Below are 12,714 nucleotides of genomic sequence, written 5' to 3'. Positions count from 1 at the left end.
GAGTCCCTCGGACTCGTATGCGATGGTCATGCATAAAAAATAAAAGGAAAAGGATTAATACGTGATCAATAAGTAAGCTTAAACATATAAAAATGCAAACTTGAAACAAATCAGTAAATTATGTATACATACTATGTATGCCTATGATGTGAAAGCATATGAAATTTCGAACAAGTGTAGAAAAACGCAACGTACGTCCGTTCTATCTAACGATGAAATCAGAATCACGATTATTGCTAATCAGAGAAACTTGTACTCTTTGTTAAAAGATCATATGATAAAAATCTGTTTTAAACTTGGAGGTACATTTTAAAACCTTTTATGTAAGAGGAATGTTCTTTTAATTTAGATAATACACTGCTAAAGACATCAAAATGGGTCAGCAACTTTGTCTTCTAATAACACCCAACTGGAATGTGAACCAAACTAAACATGAATATGCACAGCCAGAAACATGTCTGAATACAGAGCTTAGATGGTTAAACATTTCTCAAGGTACCAATTAACACATAGGCATAAGGCCAATACTGTGGCATACATGTATGGTTTCAACCCATTTTCTTACATAAATTCAAATGACACAAGTTTGCAGGAGACTTGCTTAATCACACCAGTTGAGTCAACAACGTTATCTTATTTATCTAGGACTGTTTAGGCTATAAATAGTATATAAATCATGATTATTCAAGTGCATTAGCATACTTAGTTTGTTCGATCCAAATCACAACAACATTATACCAATTAGCATATTTAGACATACAGACTAACATCAGGAAAGCATAAGAAATGTGTCACTGATCAATGCCATATGCAGGAAGTACTCTTATTTTGAAATAAATTATTGAAGGGTCACGGCAAAATATAAACAGTTTAAACAACACATAGGAACAAAACAATACTTTAGACTACCATTAATGCACCATATACTGCAAAAGAAATAAGTGCACAGACATTGATGGACCATTTGATTTTGAGGTGTTTTGTATGCTTAACTTCAGATTGGCATAAAAGAATGGATATAGGATGTTTTGTTAAGAGACTAATGCATATTTCCTTTATATAAAGCACCTCCAGGCACTTTCTATACCAGATTGGGTGAACGCAAGCTTTAGTAATCGTATTAGAGTTTTAAATACTACTTCAAATCCATTTTATATGTAAAGACTTCATGCAACTGATTGAAATCTTTTCAACCTCTTCGTCAGATCTAAACCCCTCACGAACCCCTTAAAGAAAGAATTTCCTGGCGAGTAGATTTTGAAGCATGCTTCTACTCGAATGACTAAATCATTTGGCATACAAAATGATGAATTATAAGACATAAGGCATCCAAAGCTGACAAACTGATTGGACCTACTCATAATACAACATCAGAGTCAAATAACAACAGTTACGCACATAGACAGACTTAGGTTTAAAACTGCTAAGCATATGAACAATCCGAAATTTAATCATGCCTGAATCATAGGAAAATGCATGATTAAGCAGAACCCAAGAATACTCAAGCAAAATACAAACTAGTATTTAATAGACATCTAGATTAACAGCCCCCGACCGAACTGGTCTATAAACATATCACTAATTAATACAACATATCAAATCCTGCTTAACCAAATGATGACTGCTCATGGAACCAAACCATTCTAAACATTACAGATATTAAACTTCACGCATAAATCATATAGAGCCGTAAATTAAACTAACAAATAAACCTAAAATGCAAAACGTAAAAAAAAAAAGGATTATCTTCTTCGGGTGCAGCGAACTAAAGCGTTGAGTTTCCGATCTTACCCTCGAATACTCGCTAAATTCGAATTTGCAATATTCAGATTCCAAAACACGACCAATGCAAACGAAAACAAAACGACTGGATTTCGACTCGATATTCAGAAATAAGACCGACGAACTAATATTGCTTAGGTGATTTTGCTACTGGAAAAACTTGTTATTTTTTAGAGAATTTCGGGGTTTTAGATCTGTTCTTGCAAGGGAATTTTAGATGGCTCAAGAACTTGTATTTTTTTTAGAGGGGATTTCCCGATCTCTCCTTCACAAAAAAAAAAACCCTTTTAATGGATGATGAGAACAAATATTTATATCCCCCTTTCCGGTTTTGGTTTTGATTTCTTTTTGTGAAGGAGAAGGAGATATCTCAGAGAGGGAAATATCTCAACTTCATGTTCATTCAGAAACTGGTTGTTTGAGAGTTCAAGAAATCACCAAAAGAAAGCTATAGTTCTAGTAAATGAATTGCTGCCTAGTTTGGAGGTTGTCGATGTATTAAGCCTATTTTATACTCCATGTGATATTAAAGTTAATCAAGTTGAAGGAACAGTAATCACCTGTGTAGACTAACTTCAAAAAGAAAAGAAATAACAAGACTAGTTAGGGCTTCATACGCCATGTTATAAAACTGGTTTCATGCACTGCCGCAATTCTTGCAACTGGTTTTGTTTGACCAAATTAATATTTACAAGGTGTTAATGAAGAAGACATTGATCAATGCACAACACAGATGCCAATGCGCGTTCAACATAAACCCCTCCCAAAAGAGATCGAAATGACACATATGTTAACTTCATATGTTACTTCAGTAAAAATCAAGCAACATTTGGTGGAAATGAATTTACTAAACTTCTTCAACGAAATATCTGCTATGCACATCAAAATATAGCAAGGGAGGAAAAAACGCAGAATTTACAGAATTTCTTTTCTAAGAAAGCGATCATAGTGATTGATCGTCCGGAGGGTAAGGCTGCACTTTTGAGAAATGAGTCTGAAACTTTATATGAACTTCAAAAACCCAATTGCCAACATTTCACTAAAAAAAAAAAAAAAAAAAACCCACGTTAAGGGCCACAGTAATATGATGCCTCTGACAAGGTTGCTTAAGATAAGCACTGAATCCATGGTTTATATGGACCACAGCTATTCTGCAGCAAATCCACAAGGTTATTGTTTCTCGAGCAAAATAATATGATTTGTACAGTCAAGGAATTATCCAATCTGATGCATCAGTTCAAAATCCGAAAGAAGAGTAGGAATCAGGAGGCCAACTCCATATTCAACGATCAGATCCCGGAAAACAATGACACTTTAATGAACAAGAAATTCGAAACAACATCCTCTATGGCAGTCTTTTCCTAGTATAACTGTAATTTGGCTTTGGAAAGCACATATGCACGAAATTCTAAGAGGAAATATAGGCATTAGATAGTTCAGAATTTGCAATATATGTTACTGATTTACATTTTTAAAGAGTGTCAACATAAAAGGGTTCAGCAGCTCTGTAGTACATCTTCAACAGAAATAGAAGCTTCAGTGTGCCGTCAACTTCCAGTTGTGATACAAAGTTGTTATTGCGCACTTGCACTAATGTACGATCACTAGTTCATAAAGTGCCCTGATTTTACCAATAGACAACCTAAAAGTTGAAATCATGTCCTCACTCAGCCATGAAGAACACCAATACCCAAACATTCGATGCTCAGCAAATGAAAGACCGCATTGTCCAGAAGTTCTTCCATTCCCCTGCAAATATGTCCATAGGCATGTTCTATACTCGGCAAAGGAAGCAAAACTGAGTTGATCTAACCGAACCATCAAACCTTTGGTTTTAACATTTAATAGAGGTTTTCACATGATTATGACAACAAATAATGTACCATAAATCATTCCAAATCAGTCATCACTCTCATCAAGGCCATTAATGGCAGGAACTCGTTGCTTCCTCTTGCTTTTTGTTGAGAATCTTGCTGCAGACACACTAAGGAGTTTATTGAGCGACATGCCTTCCCCTAAGATCTTTTTTTTCTCTTCATACCTGTGTTTAATCCTTCCGTCAAGCTTGTACCCAAGAAATGCAGGAAAAGCCAATAGCTCCCCAACTTCACGACCCATCTCCTCAACCAAATAATCCATCTTCTCCTCCAATGACTCATGATTATACTGCAATACCTGCGGATGCTTCATGCTCATCTCCAAAATGTCATCACAAGTCAAGCCGTAGTTCAAAAATACGCCAATAACCTCTTGCATATTTTTGCAGCTAGTCCTGGTAACAGCTCCCATTGCCATTGCCAATTCCTTAGTATTCTTCTTATACCCAATCTTCACCAAAAAGACCAGCTTGTAAGCGAGATTCCCCTCAAATGACAGACTTAGAAACAAAGGAGCTTTTATCAAAAACCTGAATATATCATGTGAAGTCAACCCACATTGCTTTAGAAAATCAATCCGAGGATGCAATTTCCTTTTCCTACTGGCACTAAACATATTTGGATAAACTAAAACAATTCGAAAAATCTCCTCCTCACTTAACCCAGCAAATGATTTCAAGAACTCTACATGATCTTTTAAGTGATCAACACTGTATGCAACAACAAATGGCAACTTACGCAACACGGTTGCAGTTCCAATCTCATCACCTCCACTCAGCTCCAAGAGGAAACCTACCCTGGGAATCAACTGCGCGTCAAGGTCATAATTAAGAAGTGCTGGACGACGAAGAATCAAATCAACACCGCCAAAACGGTTCAAGAAAGTGAGTATTCTTTCTATATCTTCAAATGATTTGAGACAAAATGCCTTAGTTAAGTTGGCATTGTTCAAAACATGAACAATAGTTTCCTGAGTAATCCCAAGTTGGAGTAACAATCTAACTTTTCCTTCAAATCCTGCAAGAAACTTAGGTTCTGTTGTGTTAAAAAGATGTTCAATTTGTGAAGTTTTAATTTTTCCTGCCAATTCCAAATCACTCTTGAGTAGAAAACAAACAACACCATCAATTTCGGGTGCTGTTAAAACATCTGGTCTTTTCACAATCAATCTTGAAAGTGAAAGACCACTAACACCAAGAGTCTGCAAAGAATGAATTCGTGTACGTATGGATTCGAAAGGAGTGATTTTGATTACCGGGTGGTTGTCCAAAAGGGTTTCAGTATCAGCCTCATTGAACCCAATTTCTCGAAAGAGTGCAAATAACATCACCCCTGAGAAAAAGAACAAGCATGTTAGAAACACATCAGGTGTTTGATAATTTACCTGAGAGAGAGAAACTCACCCGAATCAACGAAAGAATTTGTGGAGCTGTCGTTGATGGTGATGGCGTTGCATTTGAGCAGTAAAATCCTGGAATCTTGAAAAGGTAAAGGTAGTTTATCTTGTTTTTGTGCAGTGTTAGGGGTAAATATGAGCTTGTGAGAAGGGAGTAAAGTTGAAGGAAAGAGAGTTCGAATTGGGGGAGATAGTGCATAAGAGAAACAGGAAGGAGAAGAAGAAAATGGGAAAGATTTGGTGGGAGTCGACATGGCAGCAAAGGAAGCAACAGTGGTACAGTTGCTTGGCGATAAGGTAGATGATGATAGTTTAAGCTGTATACGAAGCAAGAGGATTAAGCTGTGGCTCCAAAGAGTCAAGTCTCAAACTAGTAACAGGTTAAAAACCAAATTTAAGAAGTTACTGTATTTTATAATTTGGTAAAATACTGGCGCGCCAAAGAACGTTAATTTCAAACATTTGTACACGTTTGTATATATTTACATAAAAAAAGTTGGAAAAGCTTCTTAGGTGAATATAAGATTGTGAATTATGTTAACCAAATGAAGAAAATATTGAACAATGTTTCCTATAGTAAGGCTAAATAACCAATATATATATATATATATATATAATTTATTAATAGTAAAATCTGAACAAAGAGCAAATGGGAAAATAACCTCTTCTGACCTAGAAATTTGATTAGACAAAAATGACTTGGCAAGGATCTCATTTGTTTTATTTATTGATCTCACGTAAAAATTATCACATAACTAAAATGGAGTAACATTTGTAATGCGATCATAAAACCGATCTCCCAGACTAAAGTGCAGTTTCCCCGTGTTCTTGTCCGCAGGTATAGATTATAAAATTGTCATTTCTAAAACGAAGTTAACGAATAAGTAAATTGTCATTCATATATCTGATTTCCTGTTACTTGTACTCAACACCTTTATTATGAGATTATTATGAATCACAGAAAAAAAAAAAAACGATGAATATAAATGTTAAAGGACTACACTGTATTCAATTTGTCCCACAAACTACCAATGTTCTGGGGCACAGTAACACACGGGTTCAGTGCCAATTTCTTTATGATCTTCATCGGTAAGATTAACTTATTAAGCGATGTCTAGTTTAAACCCCCAAATTGCACTTACATGTCTAGTTTAGGGAGAGATAGAGGTACTTCTCTCAGAAAAGAAATGAAGAAAATGCAACAATAGCAACAGTAGTATCTGTTTGAAAAAGTCGAAGTAGAAGGGAAGTCGAGTAAAGAGTTCCTTGGATGCAAAACGGCAACAGACAGATCATTGATGACCTATCCATTTATGTTTATACCTCTCTTCTCGGACGAGGACCACTTTCAGGAAGCAATTAATTAGAATTTAATTTTTACGAAAACAGGGAATAAATGGTAAAACAAGAAGCTGTTACATTGCCAAATGGGGAGCTACTGCTGGTACTTGACTGGACTGGTCCTCAAACAGATTTATCTAGCAGCTTTTGCAAATGTTTGAGTAGTAGCCCGTATCAGTAACTTCACAACTCCTGGAAAAATGATACCTTTGAGAAAATTGACTGGACATATTCGACTAGGGCTGGGCATAAATATCGAAAACCGAAAACCGAAAAACCGAACCGAACTTCAACAAACCGAACCGAACCGAACTAGTTTGGTTCAGTATTTGGTGTCCACCTTCAAAAAACCGAAACCGAAATAGCCGAACCGACGTTTGATAAAACGGAACCGAAAAACCGAACACACACCGAAATTTAATACATTATCCAAAAAAATTAAAATAGTTCAGGCCCATTAAGTTTAAAGTCAAAAACACTCAATTGTAACAAGCCCTCTTTTACATTTGTATCCCTACTTTTCTACTTCAGTTGAGAAAATCAAATATGTTAAGGAAGGCAACTAGGATGTGTCTTTAGAATTAATGTATGTCAGAAAATCAAATATGTTAAGGAAGGTAACTAGGATGTGTCTTTAGAATTAATGTATGTCCTTTATGTGTTTCCTTAATTATTCTTACGGTATGTATATAACACCTAGTAATCCTATATCATGGTTATAATTTTCTATTCTTATATATCCTGTTTGTTTGATTTTAATTTCAATTTATCAGTTTTATGTTTTATTGCTTTTGAGAATATGAATTAGTGTCAAGGGAATCGCTTTTAATATCATATAAAAAACCGAATTGAAAAAACCGAAACCGAACCGAACTTTAAAAAATCGAAACCGAAAGAACCGAACCGAACTAGTTTGGTTCGGTGTTCGGTGTCCACCTTCAAAAAACCAAACCCGAAATAGCAAACCGAAGTTTGATAAAATCGAACCGAAAAACCGAACGCCCACCCCTATATTCGACTTGAGCAACAAATCAATTATCATGATAGCTAGAATGTTTGCATCCTGATAAGCAAAACAAGACATCGCATTGACAGTTTAACTCTCTGCGGATTGGTACTCATATAGTTCTTCCTGCTCCATTCTGCACCTTATATAGTGGAGTATTTGTTTCTCCAAAATGTCATGCTGCATTACTCCAAAGATGGCTAGGTACAGATGAATTTGCAATCACACAAGTGTATTTAGTTGATTATCGAGCCTGGTACTGTCAATGAGATGGCTTCAGAAATTTCTTAGCTATGCTTGTTCCATTTTTCTTATTTGTTGGAATGCTCTTAATTAGAACAACAGACGAAGATGCCTTCTTTAATTTTCTGTGAAACCAACAAAAAATTATCAGACCTCGAAGTATGGGTCGCATACTCGAGAGAAGCCCAGAAATAAGACAGAAATTGCAACTTAAGAGAGTCTTACAAGTTCCGTTGTTTCTTTTTGGAAGCCTGGCCAACAGAATCAGATGTCCTTCTACAAGTTTCTTCCAATTTATCATTCAACTGAAGCTTCTGCATAACACAGTACAAGTCAAGACGGCTTAAAAAATGATTGTGATAATATTCTTCCGGTGAAACCAAAACGCTACTGATAACCATTAAGTACCGGTCCTATAACAATGCCTAATTAATATACATCAACCCTTCTCTACTTAAATGCACAGAAAATTCCATTAAATATCACATTCCTTTATGCATGCAAATTCAAGATTACGGACTTCTACCGAAATAAATTTGAATATAGGTCTCCATATAATTATTTTATACACGCGCATGACAATCACTTGGTGTTTTATTTTTATGTGCATATGTAACTCTAAATATGCAAGTAAATAAGGACAAGATTGACTTAAAGAAATTAGAACTGATGAATCTACCAATAAGGACAGAACTAGTACTCCTAACTATTAGTAACTATATCTCAGGAAAAAGTGACATCACTAACTGAGACCCGCCATGGTCTTACTAAACTCAGCATCTGCATAAAGAGAGGAAGGGTGTGAAGAACTAAAATAAGATCTTACTCACTGACCACTAAGCCATTTCAACGGGACATAAAGAAACAATCCTGCCTATTCTCTAGCAAAGCATCTTAGACCCAAACTTCCACCATTTTGACTACATCTTTTATCACTGGTGAATCAATCTAATTCGAAGTCAGTCTGATAAAAATGTTGCATACCAGTTATTTGCAACATTCTAAGGAAACGAATAGAGACGGATGAAGTTTGTACAAAACTTTTATATGATCCAATATAATGGAGTTAGCTCACAGAAACAATAGACTTGCAAACTGAATGAAACAGGTCGGAACTATGCATCAGATGCTGAAGAAAAGAAACAGACTACGGCTTAGTCAGAATGAGATAATTCAGATTCGGCTCCCCTCCGGTGAGCATCATCTCCATTTCGTCCAGTTCCATTTTAACATTTTGACGCGTGTCTCAGTAACAAATCAATGAATCTGATTTATTTTACTAACCAGTATATTTTAACCACAGTTAAAGGATAATCTTTATTAGTCTTCTGCTACCACTTCTGACTGTCGAAACTCTGAGACTTGCCGGAATACCTTCCGGCTTCAGCGAAGCTTCTTTTTTTATTGATCATACCCAAAAAATTTGTAACTATGGATCGCACAGAGAATCTGTAAATTTAAAAAAAAAAAAATCACATAGAAAAGTCCAACACAAAGTCAAACTAGAAGGGGGCAAATCAAGATGGAAATTTCAAGTTTCTAGTGGAATAAATGCTGGGTTTGCTTCCATGGAACGGCCAATCGATCGGGAAAGCAATGAAAGCTGAGGGTCCTCGACATTATCAATAGCAATCCACGACGAAGTCAAAGAACATCCATCAGTATCATTGCTTTCAAGTCAATAGATTAATAAGTTGCCATCTTTAGATTCCACACTACACAAGTGAAGTTACGGATTGGGAGAAGAACTCCTTTGTTATGTGTGCAGTGAATAATAGGACAATTTTTTACTTTAAAGGAGCCAGATCCACAGATGAACTAGGAATGGTGAACAGTGACGTGCGCCTTGTTTATGGAGAACGTGAAGGAAAGAGAATAAATGGAAGAGAGTTTTTCTATCGGAGAAGGTTGGGTGACCCGTCGGCGTTCGAGGAGTATTCTGGCTGAGCAGATCTATCAAAAAGGATTTGGGAGTACAAAAAATAAAATCTGACAGTAAAACAGAGAGAGAGGACAGTGAGAAAACTGTTAATCATATTTAGATATTTCCAGTTAATACATAAACCTGATCCATTGAATGGCAAATGAGACACGCGTCAAAATTTTAGAATAGAACGGGAGATGATTCTCACTGGAAGGGAGCCGAGTCCAAATAATTCCATGTTAATGAAGAAGCCAAACTTGGCTGTACATAACAAATATGGCCATTATTAAAAGAAAAGTCAGAAAGAACTATACATCGTTCATAAAACAAAAACAAAAACATAGAATAGACCATTTAGTGACAGAAAAAGAAAATTTTCACTCGGTGGACAGTACATCTAGGAATTACTTTTATCCCACTATATTGCAAGAGGCAAACCATGCAAAGCTACAATAAATATCAGAGAGGAGAGCTCCAACACTTTAGTGTGGTAAATGTTTTGATAAAAACATGACGTATAGTTAACGATGAACATGACTTTGACATAGCAGCATAGCGACCTCTATTATCATTTTCAAACTGAAGGCTAATAAGTAATACAAGGTACATGATCAGCGTCCACACTTGAATTGGAGCCTGAAATCCATATGAAACAGCAATAATAGAAAAGGATAGTCCATTTGCACAAGGATAGCAAGTTAGGCACTAAAAATTAAGCCTTCTCCAAAAAGAAATGTGGTATGCCTAAGTCATCAGAAAGTAACTCGAGAATATGCTAAACCCTAGACAAGATTAAACAATATTCTGGTAGGTGAGAACACTCTTTTCAATAATTAGAGAACACTTAAGTATATCCTGTTTTTGATAAGCGAGCAACTTAATACGCAGAGAAAGTTGGAATAGACTTGCTAGCTTAATATAATTAAGTGCTCATATATCTATTGTGATCTATATTTTCTATTATGATCTACATATGCTCTAATTCACAATGAACATGTGAAGTGAAACCAGGATCGAATATGTCAATGGTAGACAGAGATTTCCTATTTGTGCTCATGATGTAGGTCAAAGGTTGTACGACCCTATCACTAACCTTCATAAAATTGGGCATGCGTAGTTCCATGACATCAACGCAATATGAGTTTAATTGATATGCAGATACATTCTGCACGTGCATTTACTACATCATCCATACAAGAACCAAAGAAGATATGCAAGATTTAATTTGCTCCTTGCAATATTGAAACATAAAATAACAACATTCCACATATAATCAAAAAACTTCCATAAGTAACACGAAACATGCCATATATAGATGTCATTATTTGATCTCATTCCATAAAAAGAATCTTATTAAGTACTACCAATGAAACATATAATCAAGAAGATATACAGGATTTAACTTGCTTCTTGCATTATTGAAACATAAAATAACAAGAACTCTACATATAATTAAAAACATTCCATCAGTCACACAAAGCATGCTATATATAGATGTCAGCATTTGATCACATTCCATAAAAAAAGGCTTTACTGAATACTACCAAAGAAACATTTAACATCACATGATCACTAGCAACACACAATTAGTTCAATCAAACTTACTTCATTTACTGAATACTTGCATACTCCCCCATCATGTCCACTTATAACCTTCTGTTTCTTCTCGCCCTCATTCGTGGCCACATCAGCTTTCCTCTTCTTCTTCTTCCCCAAATTCGTCGTGGACTTACTCTTTTTATCACGAACCTTCCATACATTCTTCTTTCTGAACAGCAATTTCTCAAATTTCCACGGTGCACAGCTCGTATCTATCACCGTTACTTCAGTCTTCGAAAATCCCATCATATTAGCATTTGACTTCTCCTCCTCTTCCCCTAAATTCAAACTATCACTCTTCTCTAATACCTTCACCTGAGAATCCCTTATTTCTTCTTTCCTTCGAACACCCTTGACAACCTCAGCATTGTTGATTTCCGATGAAGCACAAAACCTAGGGTTCGTTTGTTTGCGGGAGCCCTTTTTTACATTTAACTTAGGGAACTTAGTTGATTCTCCCATACAAAATAGCTCTGAGAGAACATTGGTAACTACATTACACAGTTCTTCTTTGTCTCCACTGTTACCCGGTTCGTTTACGGGTCGAATCGGGTCGGAGCTGGATTCCGAACCGGTGTTGTTGTTATTATTATTATTATGATCTGTTAACTGAGTTTGGGTGTTTGGAGAATGAGAATGGGATGCATTAGTAAGAAATTGTTCGAGATTGGTGTTGTCGGCATAGGAGAAGCCTTTTGATGATCTGAGCCGGTCGAGCCAGTTGGAAGTAGATTTGTGGGTAGAAATGGAACAGAGCATTGTGGATTAATGAGTTGGAGTGTACTAAAACAGGATTAGGGTTTACAGAGAGTTGATGATTGCAAAGAGAAAGCTAGAAGCCGCCATGGGGGGATTTATGGGAGGTAAGGAAGATGTTGAATTATTGTAAAGGTGACACGTTGCTTGTAAAGTTGTAAGTGGTTGGAGGGAACATGGAACAACAGCTAAATAATTAGACTAAGTAGCAGTAATAATTGTTTGTATCAGAGTAACGGCGACTATTTTTTCCACCATAATAGCTGCCGTGTTTGGATTGGCTTATTTAGAATTTTTCATTTTTTCTCGAAAATTATTTTCACTTTATTTAAAAATTAATATTTTAATCATAAAAATTTCAAATACCTAAAATCTTATCTTTACTTTTTTCACTTTAAGTACCTTCATACAACGAAATATTTTATGTAAAAACTATAATAAAACACAACTCTAACTTCCAAATTTCAAATAAAGTGAAAAATATTTGGTTTTCATGGCCAAACGCCTACTAAGAATTTTTTTGGCTTTTAAGTTATTTTTCTATTTTTTGTGATGTTTGGAAAGGATAAAAACTTTTATATTTAAAAAGTATAAAAATAAGCTAAAAATAAAATATTCGATATTCTCAATCTATGATTTTTAGCGTATAGGTTATTTCAAAAAGTCAATTCAAACACCTTCCTAGTTGTGCTCATGTAGGCACGTATTTCAGCTCTTAACTTCACCATCATTCAAGGATTATCACTTTCTTTTTCAAAAAAATCATTATACACAGGAGAGGTGAATTGGG

At 35.6% G+C, this 12,714-nt stretch overlaps 2 protein-coding genes across 2 annotated transcripts; both read right to left on the bottom strand.

Annotated features, from left to right (window-relative positions):
- Positions 1-3,036: 3,036 nt before the first annotated feature.
- On the bottom strand, positions 3,037-5,580 carry LOC132632166 (transcription termination factor MTERF8, chloroplastic). The gene is made up of 2 exons (XM_060348008.1): positions 5,063-5,580; positions 3,037-4,991 (listed from the first exon to the last, which is right to left on the bottom strand). Exons 1-2 carry the CDS (start codon positions 5,307-5,309, stop codon positions 3,682-3,684), a joined length of 1,557 nt encoding a protein of 518 aa, XP_060203991.1. The 5' UTR covers positions 5,310-5,580; the 3' UTR covers positions 3,037-3,681.
- Positions 5,581-7,385: 1,805 nt separating this feature from the next.
- On the bottom strand, positions 7,386-12,100 carry LOC132632167 (uncharacterized). The gene is made up of 3 exons (XM_060348009.1): positions 11,175-12,100; positions 7,871-7,959; positions 7,386-7,770 (listed from the first exon to the last, which is right to left on the bottom strand). The coding sequence occupies exons 1-3, from the start codon at positions 11,925-11,927 to the stop codon at positions 7,665-7,667; spliced, it is 948 nt and encodes a 315-aa protein (XP_060203992.1). The 5' UTR covers positions 11,928-12,100; the 3' UTR covers positions 7,386-7,664.
- Between the last annotated feature and the right edge of the window lie 614 nt (positions 12,101-12,714).

This window comes from Lycium barbarum, chromosome 3 (assembly GCF_019175385.1).
Source record: "Lycium barbarum isolate Lr01 chromosome 3, ASM1917538v2, whole genome shotgun sequence".
Classification (NCBI taxonomy): Eukaryota; Viridiplantae; Streptophyta; class Magnoliopsida; order Solanales; family Solanaceae; genus Lycium; species Lycium barbarum.
Note: the sequence above shows the minus strand (reverse complement) of the source record. Positions and strands in the feature narration are given on the sequence as shown.

Coding starts and splice junctions, on each gene's coding strand:
- LOC132632167 (XM_060348009.1), bottom strand. CDS start 11,927: ATGCTCTGTTCCATTTCTACCCACAAATCTACTTCCAACTGGCTCGAC. Junction 7,960..11,174: donor GCAAGTATTCAGTAAATGAA/GTAAGTTTGATT, acceptor TGTGTTATGCAG/AAGCTTCAGTTGAATGATAA. Junction 7,771..7,870: donor AAAAAGAAACAACGGAACTT/GTAAGACTCTCT, acceptor TTGGTTTCACAG/AAAATTAAAGAAGGCATCTT.
- LOC132632166 (XM_060348008.1), bottom strand. CDS start 5,309: ATGTCGACTCCCACCAAATCTTTCCCATTTTCTTCTTCTCCTTCCTGT. Junction 4,992..5,062: donor AAATTCTTTCGTTGATTCGG/GTGAGTTTCTCT, acceptor TCTTTTTCTCAG/GGGTGATGTTATTTGCACTC.